A 17,909-nucleotide genomic window follows, 5' to 3' on the forward strand; every position below is an offset into this window, starting at 1 on the left:
AAAACAAAGTAATGTGCTCCACTCACCTCAGCACAATCAGGTTTATTCAGACGCATAAATTATCAAACAAAAGCACAATGCAAACATAAAAAGTCCAGCCACCAGGCTTTTCACAAGCGAAAAAAAAAAAAAATTAGAGACCATTATGACAACTCATCCACCTCTCACGCGTTTTTGATGTCTGGATGCTTTTTGGTATGGGGACACATTGGGTCAATATAACACACTCATGGACTTAATCTTTTAAAGGTGTTTATACCTTAATATGTGAGTGATAATACCACAGATTCCTGTGAAGTGTAATCATTTTATTCACATTTTTTATATTAAACAATTATTACATTTACTGCTTATATTTATATATATTAAAGTGTTTCAAAATTACTCAAAATTATTTGAAGTAGGAATTCTCCCAAATTACAAGTATCAGCAAAATATTTCAAATGCTCTATGTCTCAACTATCATTCTACCCATATTTGGCATGTAACCCTTCCTTAACCTTTGCTTTGTAAGCAAACCAGGCAAATATAAGGGGTGGAAGAGGAGCTCCAGGCTGTGTGGTAGAAGACTAGTGACGTTCCTGCTTGTGGTGAGGTTCTCTGCTGTTGAACATTGTACTATTGAAATGTATTTCTCATTCTAGATATTAGTTTACAACATAGGGAATTTTTATTAAATATATATATTATATATATATATTTATTTATTTTTTCTTGTAACTTAATAAATAGTACAATAAATAGTGTAGGAGTGTGTTACATTTTAACAATTCTTATTAATTTGTTGTTTTCTGCACTGACTAAAATCTAATGTTTTCAACAGGATTGTGGAATATAACATTCTTTTCACTGAGAGTAGGGGTAAGGTATGTACAACTTTTACCACTGATGATTTTTTTAACATAATGTTAAAGTTTGTGCATGTTGAATCAGTGACCTTGTGTATTCTTCATCCAATTTGGACAAAACTCAAATATTGTTGTATAACTATAAGGTCAGAATGAAAAGCTTTTACTGAGCAGAAGACCACCTATGAATATGCAAAGACATTGTTTTGAGGTTGATTGGTGTATACCCAGAACACAGATATTTTTGAACAACAGGAACAGAAAATCAGACTAAGATTGCTATTTTTTGACTTGTTAGACATAAGCCGCCACCATGAGTACGGACGCGGAAATGGCCCTTTATGGCAAAGCTGCCATTTATCTCCGTAAACCAGAGAAGGAGAGGCTTGAGGCTCAAAACAAACCATTTGATGCCAAGACAGCCTGCTATGTGGCCGATGCCAAAGAGCTGTACCTGAAGGCAACAATACTCAAGAAAGAGGGTGGCAAAGTCACCGTCAAAGTCCTGGACACACAGGAGGTTGGTATCATACAGTCTGACTCAAATGGGAGATAAATGTGATCAGTTCTCATTGTGAACAATGTCCTGTTCCAGGAGAGGACAGTTAAAGAAGATGACGTCTGTCCAATGAACCCTCCCAAGTTTGACAAAATTGAGGACATGGCCATGATGACCCATCTCAATGAAGCCTCTGTCTTGTATAACCTCAAAGAGCGTTATGCAGCATGGATGATCTACGTAAGACAATCTGATACTGAGCAAATAGAAATATTGAAAATTACTCTACAGTGCTTGTAGAAAACATGAAGTTAACTGTAATGTCTCCATGATCACTTTCAGACCTACTCTGGGTTGTTCTGCGCCACTGTGAACCCCTACAAGTGGCTCCCAGTGTACGATGCTGAAGTTGTAAGCGCCTATAGAGGCAAGAAGCGTATGGAGGCTCCACCCCACATCTTCTCTGTCTCTGACAACGCTTATCAGTTCATGCTTTGTGGTATGTCCTTAACAATGTAGAATTTATCAGTACAGGGAGGTTTCTTTTGCAGAAATACAGTTAATTGCTTTGTTTTTCATTTTTACAGATAGGGAGAACCAGTCTGTCTTGATCACGTAAGTGTTACATTCGTTGAACTTTACAATATAATCAAATATCTTGATCAAATTCTTATGAGTTTGTGTCTATATCCAGTGGAGAATCTGGTGCTGGAAAGACTGTGAACACCAAGCGTGTCATCCAGTACTTTGCAACAATCTCAGTTGGTGGAGACAAGAAGAAGGACACAGGAAAGATACAGGTATGTTAACATTCCTAAAATTATAGAATATGTTCCCAGGAGAAAAAAATCAAGTCCTTGGCTGATATCAACTCTAATCCTGCATTGTAGGGGTCACTGGAGGATCAGATTATCGCAGCCAATCCCTTGCTGGAGGCCTATGGTAACGCCAAAACTGTGAGAAATGACAACTCCTCTCGTTTTGTAAGTATGGAGCGATTTCTACTAAGGGTGCAACGGGTCACAAAACTCACGGTTCGGATCGTATCACGGATTTGAGTCACGGATCGGATCATTTCTCGCATCAGAAAAAGAAAAAGAAAAAGCGACAAAACTTTGTATTCCATATATTCTGTTAAACACTTACAGCATGGAACTCCTGCCCATGGTCTTAAATGAAAACAACATTCAAGATGTCCAATATTTAAATAAAATCTTAAACTATATTAAATATTCAAAGCTCAATTGTTAAATTAAATTGCAATATGAAGCATGATACCTTCTTCCTTTAAACATGGTAGTGAATGAAACAACAGCCTGTGTCCACATCATCAAAACTTCAAATATGAACACACGTCTTGTCCTGCAGCTTGTTGAACGAGCCACAAATCAAACATTCACCGCTAAGGTCAGTTAGCAGCTACGTAGCTAATTAGCTGCTCAGCTGAAGCACATTAAACAGCGTGTAAACAAAGCTGCAGATGTCACTACGGAACCGTTAAATGCTGGTTTGGTCGTGGCTCTTCAAAATCCCTGTCAGCGACGCGCTGTCTGTCTATGACTTGTACTTACAGCAGTTTGTTTACTTTATTTTAAATGAGATGTTAAATTTTGCAATTAATCCGCGGTTCACATGCTTACCGAACCGTGGGGGGCGATCCGTACGGATCACGGATCAACTATGATCCGTTGCACCCCAAATTTCTACACATGAGAAAGGTCTTGTTGCACATTGCCCAGGTGGAAGAGCATTAAATATTCCTTTGTTCCAAACAGGGTAAATTCATCAGAATCCATTTTGGAACAACTGGCAAATTGGCTAGTGCTGATATTGAGACATGTAAGTCGCAAATTCTCATTTTAAATACATATGACTTGCACTGAAAGTTGGCCAAATTGTGACTCATGAACAACATTTGTAGATCTGCTGGAGAAGTCTAGAGTGACATTCCAGCTTCCTGATGAGAGAGGCTACCACATCTTCTACCAGATGATGACCAACCACAAGCCTGAGCTGATTGGTAAGCAGACTGAGTCGTTATACAACGTTAGACTTACTTATAGTATTCATATGAAACATAATATGATGAACTTCTCACCCTTTTTTGATCTCCAGAAATGTCACTCATCACAACCAACCCATATGACTTCCCCATGATCAGCATGGGTCAGCTTACTGTGGCCAGCATTGATGACAAAGTTGAGCTGGAGGCCACCGATGTAAGTGATCTCATCTTCAAAAGATGTTAAAATATTTTATGCATTAAATGCAACATAAAAACAACTATACTTAAATAAATGCATTTTCTAAAGTGACTGTGTTTCATATGGACACCTCCTTTGCACACAGAATGCTATTGATATCCTGGGCTTCAGTGGTGAGGAGAAGATGAGCATCTACAAAATGACTGGTGCTGTCATCCACCATGGTAACATGAAGTTCAAGCAGAAGCAGCGTGAGGAGCAGGCTGAGCCTGATGGCACAGAGGGTGAGTATTGAGTGTTATCTAAAAGTGAATAGCTTGAGAAAAGGGGTAAGGTCCTTTACCAGACAGGTTTCTGTTATATCATGACAGACAATCTCTGTCACATACTGTATTATTAACTGTAAAACTATTTTCAGATGCTGACAAGGTATACTGTATTATTAACTGTAAAACTATTTTCAGATGCTGACAAGGTTGCTTACTTGTTGGGTCTAAACTCTGCTGACATGCTGAAGGCTCTGTGCTATCCCAGAGTGAAGGTCGGAAATGAGTTTGTCACCAAGGGACAAACTGTACCTCAGGTAAACAAGACATACTGGTGTCAATTTCTTTCACTGATTTACAAGTTATATTTATGTTAAAACTGTTTAGTCAAATTAGCACCACTAAAGTTATTCAACGGAGACTTTATCAGGAAAAATATAATTGAGAAAATGTGTTAGTCCCTGCTGGTTTGTAATATTAGGTGTAGTTTGACATCTAGCTCTAATCTCATAGAACATTAGAAGTTTTTTGTATTATAACAAATACACAAATGTAAATGGATTGAATTCAGACAAACAGTAATCCAGCATTTTACAAAACAACTGACAGACTTTGGTCAAATCATATCTTTTCTCTGTTCTTTTTTCAGGTGCTGAACTCAGTGACTGCCCTGGCCAAGTCCATCTATGAGAGGATGTTCTTGTGGATGGTCATCCGTATCAACCAGATGTTGGACACTAAACAGTCCAGGCAGTTCTTCATTGGTGTCCTGGATATTGCTGGCTTTGAAATCTTTGATGTAAGGTTTATTCCTAACAAAGCTGATTTGTTTATGACAAGGTATTATTATTGATTTCCATTGATTATCCTAATCACTTGTCCGCTCACAGTTCAACAGCATGGAACAGCTGTGCATCAACTTCACCAATGAGAAACTGCAACAGTTCTTCAACCACACCATGTTTGTGCTGGAGCAAGAAGAGTACAAGAAGGAGGGCATTATCTGGGAGTTCATTGACTTTGGCATGGACTTGGCTGCCTGTATTGAGCTGATTGAAAAGGTAAGCATTAGGTTTTGTGATTCTATGTAATTGTTATTACTATAACTTCATGTATTCCTTTAATGACAAACTTCTTCCACTTTTTTAAAGCCCATGGGCATCTTCTCCATCCTTGAAGAGGAGTGCATGTTCCCCAAGGCCACAGACATGTCCTTCAAGAACAAGCTGTATGACCAGCATCTTGGCAAAAATAAAGCATTTGAGAAGCCAAAGCCAGCCAAGGGCAAGGCTGAGGCCCACTTCTCCCTGGTGCACTATGCTGGTACTGTAGACTACAATATCAGTGGCTGGCTTGACAAGAACAAGGACCCACTGAATGAGTCTGTCCTGCAGCTGTACCAGAAGTCCCCAGTCAAACTTTTGGCTCTTCTGTATCCTCCTGCTGTTGCTGAGGGTATGACATTAACAACAGTAAACTAAAACATATTTAAGGTTGCAGATACTGTGTATTTTAACTAACTGTAGAATGTGTTCATGGAAATATGAAGTCTCTTTCTAACAAAATGTTTTCTACTTAAAATTATCAACAGATACTGCAAAGAAGGGAGGCAAGAAGAAGGGTGGTTCTATGCAGACTGTGTCTTCACAGTTTAGGGTAAGGTTTAACATTGCAAACCTAGGCATAACATCATATCTCAGTTTATACTCAAACTCACGTGTGTTACATTTTATGACCAGATTTACTGTTTTGGATCTACAGGAGAACTTGGGCAAGCTGATGACTAACTTGAGGAGCACCCATCCTCACTTTGTGCGCTGTCTGATTCCCAATGAGTCAAAGACTCCAGGTACATAGATAATGTAATCTTAGATCTTGTTGATACAGTTTACTTAAGTTTGTGCTGCTTTAACAAGTAGAATGACTATTCACAAAAATGATAAGAAATGTCTTTCTTACAGGTCTGATGGAGAACTTCCTGGTCATCCACCAGCTCAGGTGTAACGGTGTGCTGGAGGGTATCAGAATCTGCAGAAAAGGTTTCCCCAGCAGAATCCTCTATGGTGACTTCAAGCAGAGGTATCAATGAATATGTTCTTAACATCTTCTAATAGTTGAAAAAAACTACAAAATGAATCCTTACAGTGACCATAAACTTTCTAATGAAAAGGTACAAGGTACTGAATGCCAGCGTCATCCCTGATGGCCAGTTCATTGACAACAAGAAGGCTGCAGAGAAGCTGCTTGGTTCGATCGATGTTGATCATGACCAGTACAGATTTGGACACACCAAGGTTAGCTCCTCACTTTCCTTATTTTACTTTGGCATAATTACAAAGGAGAATTAATTGTTCAGTTTGTTTGTTTGTCAGTTAATTAGCAGAATGTCTCGAAAATCACTTACCTAATTTTAATGATTTTAGTGCTATGTTAGACCATGGGCCAAGAAACAAATGATTAATCACTGGTATATATCCAGAGCACCCAGCATGTGGCCATTTATTAAACCCTTGAATCATGTAGACAAAAATCGTTTTGTCAATTTGATTGTTTTACATGGTGTTAGGTATGATCTCCGAATTCATCCTAGTATCAGTGTTTAATTTTATTGTGCAAACATTCATTTTTATTTTCTGTTTGTTCAGGTGTTCTTCAAGGCTGGTCTGCTGGGTACCCTTGAGGAAATGAGAGATGAAAAATTGGCATCTCTTGTCACCATGACTCAGGCTATCTGCCGTGGGTTCCTCATGAGAAGGGAGTTTGTGAAGATGACGGAGAGGAGGCATGTTTAAAACAGCTAATCATGTACACACAGTCATGGTATGAAAAATTCACAAACAACAAAAAACAACATTGTCCATAACAGCAACTTTTTGTCTGCAGGGATGCTATCTATACAATCCAGTACAACGTACGTTCATTCATGAATGTCAAACACTGGCCATGGATGAAGGTGTACTACAAGATCAAGCCTCTGCTGAAGAGTGCTGAAACTGAGAAGGAGCTGATGCAGATGAAGGAGAACTATGAGAAGATGGAAAAAGACTTGGCTACCGCTCTGGCCAAGAAGAAGGAACTGGAGGAAAAGATGGTGTCTCTCCTGCAGGAGAAGAACGATCTGCAGCTGCAAGTAGCATCTGTACGTAGACACCAAAAGAACTGCAGCTAACCCCTAACCCTTTTTTCAGTTTGTGTCTGTAAACTGTTGATGTGCTCACACCTTTTTCCCAATGTGAACTAGGAATCAGAGAATCTGTCAGATGCTGAGGAGAGATGTGAGGGACTTATCAAGAGTAAGATTCAGCTGGAGGCCAAACTCAAAGAGACAACTGAGAGACTGGAGGATGAAGAGGAAATCAATGCTGAGCTTACTGCCAAGAAGAGAAAGCTGGAGGATGAATGCTCTGAGCTCAAGAAGGATATTGATGACCTGGAGCTGACTTTGGCCAAAGTGGAAAAGGAGAAACATGCCACTGAGAACAAGGTTTGTAAATATTACTATATATAGCAGATCAAGTAACATTATCAAAGTTAACGATTGATAACAACATCTTTCTTGCAAACTTAGGTGAAGAATCTGACTGAGGAGATGGCCTCTCAGGATGAGAGCATTGCTAAGCTGACCAAGGAGAAGAAAGCCCTTCAGGAGGCTCATCAGCAGACTCTTGATGACCTGCAAGCTGAGGAGGACAAAGTCAACTCACTGACCAAGTCAAAGACCAAGCTTGAGCAGCAAGTGGATGATGTAAGTCACTTAGATTGAAAAAACAAGGTTCTTCTTGAACATGATAATTACACACTATATACATATAACTAACTACGTATTAATGTGCAGCTTGAGGGTTCTCTGGAGCAAGAGAAGAAGCTGCGTATGGACCTGGAGAGAGCCAAGAGAAAGCTTGAGGGTGATCTGAAACTGGCCCAGGAATCTATCATGGATCTTGAGAACGACAAACAGCAGTCTGAGGAGAAAATTAAAAAGTAAAATAATTGTTTTCATACTAAAACAATGATAAGGTTTCTAGACATGGCCAACAGCATGGATAAAGTCTTACTATGCACTCTTTTACTTTCAAAGGAAGGACTTTGAAACTAGTCAGCTCCTTAGCAAGATTGAGGATGAGCAGTCAATGGGTGCTCAGCTTCAGAAGAAGATCAAGGAGCTTCAGGTGACTCGCATACAGTGTTACATAAAATATTTCTCTGTACATTTCCTACTGTATGTTTTAAAAGTGAAAGTTTACTGAAAGACAACACATCTACATTCAACAGGCCCGTATTGAGGAACTGGAGGAGGAGATTGAGGCTGAGCGTGCTGCTCGTGCCAAGGTTGAGAAGCAGAGAGCTGATCTCTCCAGGGAACTTGAGGAGATCAGTGAGAGGCTGGAGGAGGCCGGTGGTGCCACTGCTGCTCAGATTGAGATGAACAAGAAGCGCGAGGCTGAGTTCCAGAAGGTCCGCCGTGACCTTGAAGAGGCCACCCTGCAGCATGAGGCCACTGCTGCTGCTCTGCGCAAGAAGCAGGCTGACAGCGTTGCTGAGCTGGGTGAGCAGATCGACAACCTCCAGCGTGTCAAGCAGAAGCTTGAGAAGGAAAAGAGTGAATACAAGATGGAGATTGATGACCTCTCCAGCAACATGGAAGCTGTTTCTAAAGCAAAGGTATATAATACCTTACACTGTGTTTTTAACTAATATCCAAAGTAGTACAGCAAGTAACTAGTATCATAAATAAAATTTCATCTCTGATACTGAAAACCTTTCCTCATCAGGGAAATCTTGAAAAGCTGTGCCGTACTCTTGAGGACCAACTTAGCGAACTGAAGACCAAGAATGATGAAAATCTCCGTCAAATCAATGATCTGGGTGCACAGAAAGCACGTCTCCTGACAGAAAATGGTATGTATGAAACAGCATTCAACTACAGTGACCTGCAGTGTATAACTGAGAAATTGGACATAAAGTAATGTTTAATGACAATTTTCACACCAGGTGAGTTTGGCCGTCAAATTGAAGAGAAAGAAGGTCTAGTCTCCCAGCTGACCAGAGGCAAACAGGCCTTCACACAGCAGATTGAAGAGCTGAAGAGACATATTGAAGAGGAGGTTAAGGTAAAAGAAACTTGAAATAAGAGTGTAAAAGGGGTATTATTTATACTAGTTATTTAGAAATTTTGCACATTCAATAATATTTCTGATACCAGGCCAAGAATGCTCTTGCCCATGGACTGCAATCAGCCCGCCATGACTGTGATCTGCTGAGGGAGCAGTTTGAAGAGGAGCAGGAGGCCAAGGCTGAGCTGCAGCGTGGAATGTCCAAGGCCAACAGTGAGGTGGCTCAGTGGAGAACTAAGTATGAAACCGATGCTATCCAGCGCACTGAGGAGCTTGAGGAGGCCAAGTGAGTAAAATTTAAACAATTAATTGGCCACAAGGCTAGCATCATAGTGTAGCTCAACTGACAATAGTATTTGAATCAATACTTTAAACACATTTAAACACTCACAAAACTCACAAAGTCTTGTGTAAATCCTTGACAGAGAAACAAAATTCCCATGTTTTTAACAGGAAAAAGCTTGCCCAGCGCCTTCAGGAGGCTGAGGAGCAGATTGAGGCTGTGAACTCCAAGTGTGCTTCTCTGGAGAAAACCAAACAGAGGCTCCAGAGTGAGGTGGAGGACCTCATGATTGATGTGGAGAGGGCTAATGGGCTGGCCGCCAACCTGGACAAGAAGCAGAGGAACTTTGACAAGGTACCACCATTTATTTAGTATGACCAAAAAACAAAGACAATGACAATTATTTGTCATTGTATTTATTAATAAGTAACCCTACTGTATAAATTGTGCAATTTAGGTGTTGGCAGAGTGGAAACAAAAGTATGAGGAGGGTCAGGCAGAGCTTGAAGGAGCTCAGAAGGAGGCTCGTTCTCTCAGCACTGAGATGTTCAAGATGAAGAACTCTTACGAGGAAGCTCTGGATCAGCTGGAGACCATGAAGCGTGAAAACAAGAACCTGCAACGTGAGTTCCTACCAGATTGTGTTAGCAACTATAGTTAGATTATTTTCAATTTTATATTTTACATTTTAAGGCTTATCAACATTAAACACATACATCTCTCTGCAGAGGAGATCTCAGATCTGACCGAACAGATTGGTGAGACTGGCAAGAGCATCCATGAGCTGGAGAAGTCCAAGAAGCAGGTGGAGACAGAGAAGGCTGAGATCCAGACAGCTCTTGAAGAGGCTGAGGTAAAAACATTTTCGGGAAGATCTTCTGAAACGGAATTTCAAATAATGGATGAATACATTATAGAAAGTATGAAGGCAGAGATGAACATTTTAATTTCTGATATCATTAGGGCACTCTGGAACATGAAGAGTCTAAGATCCTGCGCGTCCAGCTGGAGCTCAACCAGATTAAAGGTGAGGTGGACAGGAAGCTGGCAGAGAAAGATGAGGAGATGGAGCAGATCAAGAGGAACAGCCAGAGGGTGATTGACTCCATGCAGAGCACTCTGGATTCTGAGGTCAGGAGCAGAAATGATGCCCTGAGAATCAAGAAGAAGATGGAGGGAGATCTGAACGAGATGGAGATTCAGCTGAGCCATGCCAATCGCCAGGCTGCTGAGTCCCAGAAGCAGTTGAGGAATGTGCAGGCACAGCTGAAGGTATTGTTATACAAAGTTATTATTGCATGGACTATAGTCAGTCAGTGCATCTACTTTTTGGTATTGATGTAAATATTTCCCTGTGATTTTTCGCCAGGATGCACAATTGCACCTTGATGATGCTGTCAGAGCCCAGGATGACATCAAGGAACAAGCTGCTATGGTGGAACGCAGAAACGGTCTCATGGTGGCTGAAATTGAGGAACTCAGAGTTGCCCTGGAACAGACAGAGAGAGGCCGCAAAATTGCTGAGCAGGAGCTGGTGGATGCCAGTGAGCGTGTTGGACTTCTGCACACTCAGGTGAATATTTCTTCAATTATTTTTTCTATAAATAATAAACCTAAACAGTTCTGAAATAAGTGAGTATACTCACTTTATTTAGTGGCATTTGATGACTGAAGTGACAATATTTTTTATCTTTTAGAACACAAGCCTTCTGAACACTAAGAAGAAGCTTGAGACTGACTTGGTTCAGATCCAGAGTGAAGTGGATGACACTGTTCAGGAAGCAAGGAATGCAGAGGAGAAGGCCAAGAAGGCCATCACTGATGTAGGTTTACATTTTATTTGTTCTTAATTTTAGTTCAAGTAAAATGCACCTTTTCAAGATATTTTCTAATAAACATTTAATGCTGTCTATGCTAGGCTGCAATGATGGCTGAAGAGCTGAAGAAGGAGCAGGACACCAGTGCTCACCTGGAGAGGATGAAGAAGAACCTGGAGGTGGCTGTTAAGGACCTGCAGCACCGCCTGGATGAGGCTGAGAACCTGGCCATGAAGGGTGGCAAGAAGCAGCTCCAGAAACTCGAGTCTAGGGTAAGACAGTCAAGAATTTGCACAGCTAAACAAATGAAAACATATTGATGTGGAACCAAACAGATATGTTCACATCTAACACAGGTAACTTATATTGGACTCAGACAAGACAGACATTTTCAACATACCTGTGATAATTTCTTGGAGATGCCCCTTGAGATTTGCAGTCATACAGTCTGGTGCATGTCCCAGGAACCTCATCACTGTTAATGTTGAGAGTTGACTACTTCTGGGTCTTCTTCACTTGTTACTTCAGGCACTAATTTAAATGATTTAAATGATCCACAGGATTTTAAGACTAGAAGTGGTTTTGGTTCCTTAAAACATCTAAATATATGTAGTTTACTAAGTCATAACAAATATGATAACTCAAGTATCCTATTATCTCAAAGTCATCTGGATGTTATGATTTTAACAGAGACTTGGCTGAAAAAAGAGAAAATCAAACGGTTTCTTTTAGTGGTTTTAATATTTTCAGGGCAGATAGAGCTGGTAAAGGAGATGGTGTGGCAATATATGTAAAATCATCTCTCTCTGTACTTGAGTTGACTTCAGTTTCAAGTGCTAAATATTTTGAATTAATTTCCTTAATTGATCTGGTGCATAATAATTCAGTAATAGTAACTGGTGTCTAGAGACCTCATTCTGCCCCTTCAGAAGCCTTACAAAAATTGGATGAATGACACTATTGATTGATCATGAGGTGATTATCCTTGGTGATCCCAATTTAGACGGACTTACCTCAGCATCTATAAATGTTGAAGATCTTTTTTACAATCTTAATTCATTTTAATTTTACACAGCTTATTTCACATCCCACTCACTCCAACCTGAAGGACTCAAATCAAACTTAATTGACAAACAGACCAGAGAAATATCCTGCCTGTAATGTTTTTGACCTTAGTGTTACTGACCATTACCCCATTGTTTGCATTAGAACAGGTGATGACAAACTGGAACCATTTGCTTTGAAATCCTCAGCACAGCTCATTTCTGAATACATGACATATTTTCAATCTTAGCATTACCTCTGGCATCATTCCTATAGTTTGGAAGACTGCTCATGTTCTTCCTCTCCATAAAGTTGGTAGCGAATAATTATCATCCAATCTCAAAACTATCTTGTCTTGCTAAAATATTTGAGTCACTTGTTAATGAACAGTTGAAATCATTTTTTATTCCATACTAACTCCATTTCAGTCTGGCTTCAGGCCTAGCACTATTTCTGTTTCTTCTTTAGTTATTAACAATGTAGTCTCAGCATTAGGTAACAAAAAACACTATGCTGCTCGTTTTATTGATTTAACGAAGGCTTTTGACACAGTTGACCACTCTGCTTTTTGGGTTTAGTAATTTATAAAGCTATCTTACAAAAGCTCCCCCCTATCTCTCAGCCCTGCTTTCTTGGAATGTTGGTAGCCATTGTACCCTCACAGACACAGCTCACCCTGCAAGTACCAAAATTCATAGAGTTAGGAGGATCTGCTTCCTGATGATATGGATTCTTAATATTTCATAAATTTTCTGGCTTTCTGAAGGTGCGTGAGCTGGAGACAGAGGTTGAGGCTGAACAGAGACGTGGAGCAGATGCTGTTAAGGGTGTTCGCAAATATGAGAGGAGGGTGAAGGAACTCACCTACCAGGTACAGTCACATTAACACTTAACATGTACAGATAAATCTAATATACAAACCATTACAAATATTTATCATGCAAATCAATACTTTCTACCACAGACTGAGGAGGACAAGAAAAACATTACCAGGCTGCAGGATCTGGTAGACAAACTGCAGCTCAAGGTGAAGGCCTACAAGAGGCAGTCTGAGGAAGCGGTAAGAGCAAAACATTTATTTGAAATGATGAGAACTTCATACTAATTCAGTTATTTTACACACGGGTCTTTTTGAACATTTAAACATTTTATTATGTCTTGAATTCCAGGAGGAGCAGGCCAATGTTCATCTGTCCAAGTGCAGGAAGATCCAGCATGAGCTTGAGGAGGCTGAGGAGCGTGCAGACATTGCAGAGTCCCAGGTCAACAAGATGAGAGCAAAGAGCCGTGACTCCGGCAAGGTAAATAAAAAAACAAACAAAACAACGATCATCATTCTTTAATTTAAATCTGTCAATATGTTAGAGCAGATACTTTACAGTACTATATTCTACTTACGTAGTATTAGGTTTAAATTAATTTATCTGATTATAATTATTGTCACCTAAAGCTTATTAAAATTTAACTTACATACACCATTTTCTCTGTTTACAGGGAAAAGAAGCAGCTGAGTAAAGCAAGCTGAGAGTTTTGCTGTGTTGAGATATACAATATGACACTATTTATGCTGAAACAATAAAGGTTAAGCTTTTGCTCTTAAATTTCTGTCTTTATTACTCTCATCTCTTTGCCTCCGAGGAAAGGTAGCTAATGACAAATTTGGTCAATTTGTCACACTCAAATGGAAATCATGTGAAGACTATTAAGCTACAAAACTAAACAAATAACTTTTAAATTCATTAATGCTGACTATTTGGTTACTGAAGCATAAAATAAGCTTTTTTTAACACATTGGCAAAGCCCCACTGGGATGACTACTGTGACTTTAAAAGGTTTTCAACAACTAAAAATGCATTATCTGATGAAACAATCCTTAACATTTAAAGTAAAGGTGTTATGGGCAGCTAATAAACCTGTCCCTGATGTGCAGGGAGACTTATAAGCCAGTGTGTACGATTTAGTGGCATCTAGTGGCAAGGTTGCAGTTTGCAACCAACTGCATACACCTCACTCACCCTCCCCTTCTAAGCGTGTAGGAGAACCTACGGTGGCCACAAAACTTGCGAAAAGTGTGAAAAGCCCTCCCTAGAGCCAGTGTTTGATTTGTCCATTCTGGGCTACTGTAGAAACATGGCGGTGTAACATGGCAGTCTCCATGGAAGGTGACCCACTCCCCATGTAGATATAAAGGTCTCATTCTAAGATAACAAAAACACAACAATTCTTATTTTCATGGGATTATACACTAATTAAAACATACTATTATATTCCATTTCTGCCAAATCCGTCTCGCTAGATGCCACTAAATTCTACACACTGCACCTTTAATCGCCAAGCTGGTCTAAGAACACCCTTCTCTTCATCAGGAAAATTCAGAAAAACAAATTAGGGAAAAATAAAATGTGTTTTACCAAAGTGACTTTAATCTTCAACAAGGAAACAGGCATGAAAATAGATAAACTAATTAGTTAATCCTAGAATAACTCCCATATATGAGCTTGCTTTGGAAGTCACAGGCTGGACTTAGTGTACATTAGACAGCACAATAAATCTGGCATCCCAAAATCACACCTTGTATACTTATATTTAGCTCTTATCAGAAAGCATTCAGCTGCATTACTCACAAAATCAAAAAAAATGGTGACAATATTTTAAGTCCAATTATATAAATATTGAATAAAATAGGTAGAAGCCAAAATAGTCAATTCATATAAAATAACATTTATTTCAATCAGGTACACCACAGAGACAAACATGTAAATGAACCTGACTTGATATTATAATGTTTTTCATAAGTTCATCACTATTACTTCGCTATTGCCTTTTACATTTAAAAAATATATCGCTCTACAACAGGAATGAGGGTGACATTCAGCTAGCAGTGATGTGTGTGGAGCCAAAAATGGACTTGAAGCTATGTCTGCAGAGTCAGTTAAAGTGTTAATAGCTTGACATATGAGTGTGAATACCAGAGACATATCTCTTACACCTAACCACAAGTAATAGTAATATAATTTTAATTATTTATTTCTTGTGAAACTAACCTTAATGTAATTGTTTCAATTTAAACAGCACTGTTCACATAATTTCATTTTGAAGCCTTTTGTTCCATTTAGTATTTTGAACTTTTATTTGGTATTTTTATTTTATTCTTAATCAAACAAATTAATTAACTATTATGTAAGAAGAATATGAATACATACTGTATGCATTTTTACTGTAACCATTATGCTGCAATAAATTGCCCAAATCAATGAATAGCTAAAAGACTTCAAATTAAACTTTAAAATTACCTATTTTAAGCAGGGATTATTACAAATTCAGGATCTGTTTTTGCCAATGGAAACCTGAAACATAAGATGTGTGTAGCAACAAATGTTTAAGTCATGTAAGCATCAGCTGTTGTCCTAACCATATTTGGCATGTGTCCCATTTTTAACTCCTGCGTTGTAAGCTAAACACATTCAATGCAAAGAATCTAATTCCAGTCAGTGAGTGTTTAGAAGACTGATCAAGTTATGTTTGTGGTGAAACTATCTATTATAATGCTTCAGGCCACGGTAGTCCAAATATGCAACACTGTTATACATTATGATATATATAAGAGCAACATTTTCATATTAATTAAACAATTAATTTGAACTACTATGAACACTTTTTCCTAAAATGACAAAAGTTAAGTATGAAACATAACATTTCACACATTTCACACATCATTAAAGATTATTTAAAGTTAATTATAAAGTTTTTAACTCAACTATTTTTAATGTGTTTTTTTTTATTAACATTATTACCAGCTTATTAAATCTTAAATTAAGATCAAACTATGGTGTTGCATTTTCATCATTTTGTGAATCCTTTCCTGCTTAGCAGAACTCAATTACAATTAAAAAGAATAATATTCTCAGAGTGGAAATAACACACAGAAGTAAGCTTCCACTATGAGTACAGTCAGTCAACAGGTGGCAGAAATTGTGGATCTAAGGAATGTTCGGAAATAGACAGAGAGAGGGTGTGAAGCGTTTGAGCAGCTTTTGATGTTAGTGGGTGTAATGAACTTCTGGACTTTTTTTTCCCCCTCACTAATTCACAAATCAAATAATAAATGCACATCAAGCATGTGATGATTTGAAGTCTTTTTGAATACAAAAAGAGGCTTGAGGCTGGCCAGGTTGTGGGGTAGACACTGTGCAGGAAGCAAGGCATGCAGAGTGGGCAAAGAGGGAAATCACTAAAATAGGTTTAAATTTCATTTGTCCTGTATTTAATATGAAACTCACCTGGAGATAATGAAGAAGAACCTGGAAGTTGCTGCTGAGGACCTGCAGCACTGCCTGGATGGGGATGAGAAGTAAAGGGTGGCAAGAAGCACATTCAGAAACTAAATAATTAGAGGTTGAGTTTTAAAGATAAGAGATTTGGAGCAGCAGATGCAGTTAAAGGTGAGGAGGTTGAACTAACCTACAAATACACTGATGTTTAACACAAAAAAATGCATCAAATAAATTCAACGTACATAGTTATCAGTGAAAATATTAAAACTTGCATGTACACTTTATACTACAAACTGAAGAAAAACATCACCAGGCTGAATAATAAGCAGAATGAGGAATCAGTAAGAGCTCCCTTTCAAATTGAATAGAAAAATAATGTAAAAATAATGTACTAAAATTATGAACTCACCACATTGACGGATCTGAACCCAGTAATCCATGAGAATTATGGGACCTAAAAATAGGGTGACAGGAAAAGGCTGAGAAACAACTTCTTAAAGTGAACAGATAGGGGAAAAGTGCAATTAAGAAAGGCTCTTTTTAATATATTAATGGTCTTAAATGACACAATTAATCATACTTAATATACAAAATTCAGCTTTCTTCAAAATGATAGGCTACAACATGAACTATGCATATTGTTTTTGTGTAGCATACGTTGGATTGATGTGCCCCTCTCGTAGGCACATCAATCCAACTATGAGTTTGGCAGCTTGGAATTGCAAAAAGTGGCAATTCTGGCTAGATGTAAGAACATATCTGGAAAATTAGGAAGATTCTCTGATGAGACCCACACACTGATGGGGTTTCTTTCCCATCCTGCACTATTAGGTACATCAGGAGAACATGTCTTGGAATCATTGTAATGGAATTATTACTATTTGACAAATACTCAAAGAGAATATTTCAGCAATTGAAAAAGATGAGATGATTCATATGTGCACAACTTACAACAGTGATGAATAATCATGACGTAATGTGCCACTGGGCTGCGTCACAATTGAAGGACTAACACTTTAAATTGAAAGCCTCTCTATGAAGTTATGTGTGTAGAAAGGCAGAAAATAGACTTGAAGCCTAAAAAGATACTTGGGGTCATTCTTATGCTCATAAAACGCTTGTGAAATGTGAGCCGCTACACAGCCTGTGTAGACAGCTGTTTTGATTAAAATGAAACCTTGTTTGTGTCATGTGTGACATGAACAACTGGAAAATGTGGCTGAAATGCAATCTGTTAGACAAAGTGTTAATCATGGCCAAGGCCACGGGATATGATAAGAAGCTATTTGGAGATCCCAATATAAATAAAAATTGTTATTAGAAGTCATGTAAAAAATAAAATTTCCTTCCTACCGATATTATGAAACCTGCTATTGTCATGTCATGAAAAAAAGTTTAAAGATCTAAAAAAAAAAAACAACAACTCTTAATTTTGTCAAGAAAATATTTAGAAAGGAACTGGAGCTGCCTTTACTGATTGACATCAAAAACATAAGGGGTATACACTATCAACACATGGATGGATGCCTGCTTTTAGTGTTACCCACACCACATTTGGCA

At 38.6% G+C, this 17,909-nt stretch overlaps 1 protein-coding gene and 1 long non-coding RNA gene across 2 annotated transcripts; one reads left to right on the plus strand and one right to left on the minus strand.

Moving 5' to 3' along the window:
* Positions 1-458: 458 nt before the first annotated feature.
* Positions 459-13,676, plus strand: LOC137182532 (myosin heavy chain, fast skeletal muscle-like). Its single transcript, XM_067588805.1, has 41 exons — positions 459-590; positions 824-866; positions 1,147-1,368; positions 1,444-1,587; positions 1,690-1,846; positions 1,935-1,962; positions 2,042-2,147; positions 2,238-2,330; positions 3,123-3,186; positions 3,269-3,367; positions 3,463-3,566; positions 3,697-3,835; positions 4,016-4,134; positions 4,467-4,616; positions 4,708-4,878; positions 4,969-5,272; positions 5,409-5,473; positions 5,579-5,666; positions 5,779-5,896; positions 5,988-6,111; positions 6,463-6,599; positions 6,701-6,956; positions 7,059-7,301; positions 7,386-7,562; positions 7,653-7,798; positions 7,896-7,986; positions 8,090-8,479; positions 8,590-8,716; positions 8,810-8,928; positions 9,021-9,217; positions 9,385-9,568; positions 9,672-9,837; positions 9,943-10,067; positions 10,178-10,486; positions 10,584-10,787; positions 10,912-11,037; positions 11,133-11,303; positions 12,842-12,946; positions 13,040-13,135; positions 13,245-13,376; positions 13,570-13,676. Exons 3-41 carry the CDS (start codon positions 1,162-1,164, stop codon positions 13,588-13,590), a joined length of 5,802 nt encoding a protein of 1,933 aa, XP_067444906.1. The 5' UTR covers positions 459-590; positions 824-866; positions 1,147-1,161; the 3' UTR covers positions 13,591-13,676.
* LOC137182537 (uncharacterized) lies at positions 13,137-17,840 on the minus strand. Its single transcript, XR_010928351.1, has 3 exons — positions 16,759-17,840; positions 16,356-16,409; positions 13,137-13,305 (listed from the first exon to the last, which is right to left on the minus strand). It is a non-coding gene; the product is annotated as an uncharacterized lncRNA (long non-coding RNA).
* Positions 17,841-17,909: the final 69 nt, after the last annotated feature.

The sequence above is a fragment of the Thunnus thynnus genome, chromosome 5 (genome assembly GCF_963924715.1).
Source record: "Thunnus thynnus chromosome 5, fThuThy2.1, whole genome shotgun sequence".
Classification (NCBI taxonomy): domain Eukaryota; kingdom Metazoa; phylum Chordata; class Actinopteri; order Scombriformes; family Scombridae; genus Thunnus; species Thunnus thynnus.

Excerpts from the sequence above, each read along its gene's own strand:
- LOC137182532 (XM_067588805.1), top strand. The coding sequence starts at position 1,162 with ATGAGTACGGACGCGGAAATGGCCCTTTATGGCAAAGCTGCCATTTAT. Across the intron at positions 9,838-9,942 it reads TGAAAACAAGAACCTGCAAC|AGGAGATCTCAGATCTGACC; the intron begins GTGAGTTCCTAC and ends ATCTCTCTGCAG. Across the intron at positions 10,068-10,177 it reads CAGCTCTTGAAGAGGCTGAG|GGCACTCTGGAACATGAAGA; the intron begins GTAAAAACATTT and ends TGATATCATTAG.